The sequence below is a fragment of the Plasmodium fragile genome (genome assembly GCF_000956335.1).
Source record: "Plasmodium fragile strain nilgiri unplaced genomic scaffold supercont1.40, whole genome shotgun sequence".
Taxonomy (NCBI): domain Eukaryota; phylum Apicomplexa; class Aconoidasida; order Haemosporida; family Plasmodiidae; genus Plasmodium; species Plasmodium fragile.
In genome coordinates, this window is record NW_012192620.1 from 182,147 (window position 1) to 184,427 (window position 2,281).

The 2,281-nt window shown below is 39.7% G+C and overlaps 2 protein-coding genes across 2 annotated transcripts; both read right to left on the minus strand.

Annotated features, from left to right (window-relative positions):
- Positions 1-219: 219 nt before the first annotated feature.
- On the minus strand, positions 220-1,065 carry AK88_03496 (uncharacterized protein; the record flags this gene model as incomplete). Its single annotated transcript, XM_012481110.1, has 1 exon — positions 220-1,065. One exon carries the CDS (start codon positions 1,063-1,065, stop codon positions 220-222), a length of 846 nt encoding a protein of 281 aa, XP_012336533.1.
- A 612-nt stretch (positions 1,066-1,677) lies between these two features.
- AK88_03497 (uncharacterized protein) lies at positions 1,678-1,857 on the minus strand (the record flags this gene model as incomplete). Its single annotated transcript, XM_012481111.1, has 1 exon — positions 1,678-1,857. The coding sequence occupies one exon, from the start codon at positions 1,855-1,857 to the stop codon at positions 1,678-1,680; it is 180 nt and encodes a 59-aa protein (XP_012336534.1).
- Positions 1,858-2,281: the final 424 nt, after the last annotated feature.

Sequence of the window (2,281 nt, forward strand, 5' to 3'; positions counted from 1 at the left end):
AAAAAAAAAAAAAAAAAAAAAAGTGTGTGTTAGCCAAACCGTAAATCTCAAAACGAATGAGATCAACGTGGTAAAAGTGATTGGGCTAAAATGCAGAGCCCTGTGTAGCCAACTATTTCGTGTATGCAAACTTGACTCTGCGGATTAACGATAGTTACACCCAACCCAGAGCAAGGACTAATAACTCCCGAATAAACGTTAAACCCCTTTGTCTCCACCCTACACAAGGACACTTCTAGTTTCTATTTTTGCAATTGCCTCATTAATTTTCTCAAAAAGATGATGTGAAATTTTGGACGAATTTTCCGTCATATTTAGTATCGAAGCGATCTCCATAGATATGCCATATAACTTGTGAAACGCTACACACTTCCCACTTGAAGTAACAGCGACAACGAAAATATTTTCAACTAATTCTTCTTCCACCTTAGACATATCGTACACATATTTGTTGTTTATTTCTCCTATGGAGACACATATGGGTACATTTTCGTACGGAAAATTTGTTTTTTCATTTTCAACAATTTCGACTTGGTAATCTGCACATTTTGTATGGTGAAAGGTGTCCGATTCGTCGATTTTTTTTTTCGGTTTCACAACGGGCACGATGGTATCCTTTAGAGCTACATAGATGGCCATGCTGATGATGTCCAATAGTCCCCCTCCGGCATTTAAAACCATAATGCTTATGTCAACTCCCCAAACAAACTTGGATGGTAAAATACACAGTTTTTTCCGGTCAATATTATTTTTTAAGCATAGGTCGTAAATAATTGACGACATAATTTGTAAATGATCTTTTTTTATTCTATTTGCAGCTACCGATGCGGGGCAGTCTATCTGCAGATTGATAACCCCTTCGTCCGGCGCTTCCAGACTGGGTGTTAAAAGAGATAGCTTAATCCCGCAAATTACATTGTTCTCTTCATTCATGACGCTGCTGCTGCCATCTGCTGATACCAAAATGTTCTTATTTATTTCGATGGTTCTGTACGTTGACAGGGTTCTTCCGTCAACTCTGATGTTGGAGTTGATGCTGTTCTCAATGTACTTTAGCGAACTCATTTTGTCGCTATTTTTGGTTTACGCCTCTTGCTGAGAGGCCCAGGGGGGGGATGAACTAGTCGCACCTCAATAAGCGGATGATTTGCTCTGTATCTTTAGTTATGTGTATCCCCTTTCGCACTCGCATGAGTTACTCTTGGGGCGATTGAATGTACGCAACAGAGAGGGAGATTAGTGTAGCCACAAAAAGGGAGAAATGAATGGATACACACAAAAAACAAAATGAGACAAACGTGTTCTGCGTAATAACAGCGGCCCATTCAGCGCGTCAACTTTTTTGGTCAAAAGGGGGGGTGTCCAAAAGACAGCCCTTTCGACTGGTCGCGGGGTGCCAAAACTTGGCGCAGGAAAGACTAACTCTCCAACACGGCCCAATTTGTATATTATCTCCGTGTAGTTATTCTGCACGAATTAGTACCTATGCGCCCTCTTCTCCCCTCTTCTTTTACGAATGCATTTGTGCATCAAAGGGGTGGTGAAACAAAAAAAAAAAAAAATGTTCACTTGATCACCTGTTCGTCCGCTTGACAAATATCCATGTAACAGGATGCTTACAAAGGCACGATCGTGACCACCGGAAGAGCGTCTTCCCTGCCTATGACGGAACTCTCTTCAATAGCTGTCGCTGTAATACTTTTGGTAATCTCCCATTTCCTTCTTCACGTCGCTTACCTTTTTGGTTTTGTTAAAACATATGAACGAATTGATGTAGTAAAAGTTGATGATGTAATTCTTGTTCTTGTTCCATATATGATATAAAAGAAGAATCAATATGACAATTATTATTATCATTTTATATTTTTTGTCAAGGGGGTAGAGAGTTCGTCCGAGGTGTCCTTTTTGTGTGTTTTTGGGAGCGCACTTGCCCCTGCATATTTCAGGGTGTTTTTTTTTTATTTTTGCTCCTTATGTACAACGTAAAGGGGTGTGGGGGTGAAAGTTCGGATTTGCCATTTCATGTTCATTTTCGCCGGTGACAGACTTACAGCAGTTTCGCTCTAAACTTGGGCAACCTGTTTTCCGCCTTCTTGGCTCATGTTACCTGCGAGGAAATACGCACGCCCTTACGAATATGCCAAAAAGGTTTGCTCGGCAAAAGGAACACGACTATGGGTTATACAAGGGGGAAAAAAAAAAAATATATATATATGGTCAAAATGCGTTAATTTATTTTCCCCGTTTTTTTTTTTTTTTTTTTTTTTTTTTTTTTTTTTTT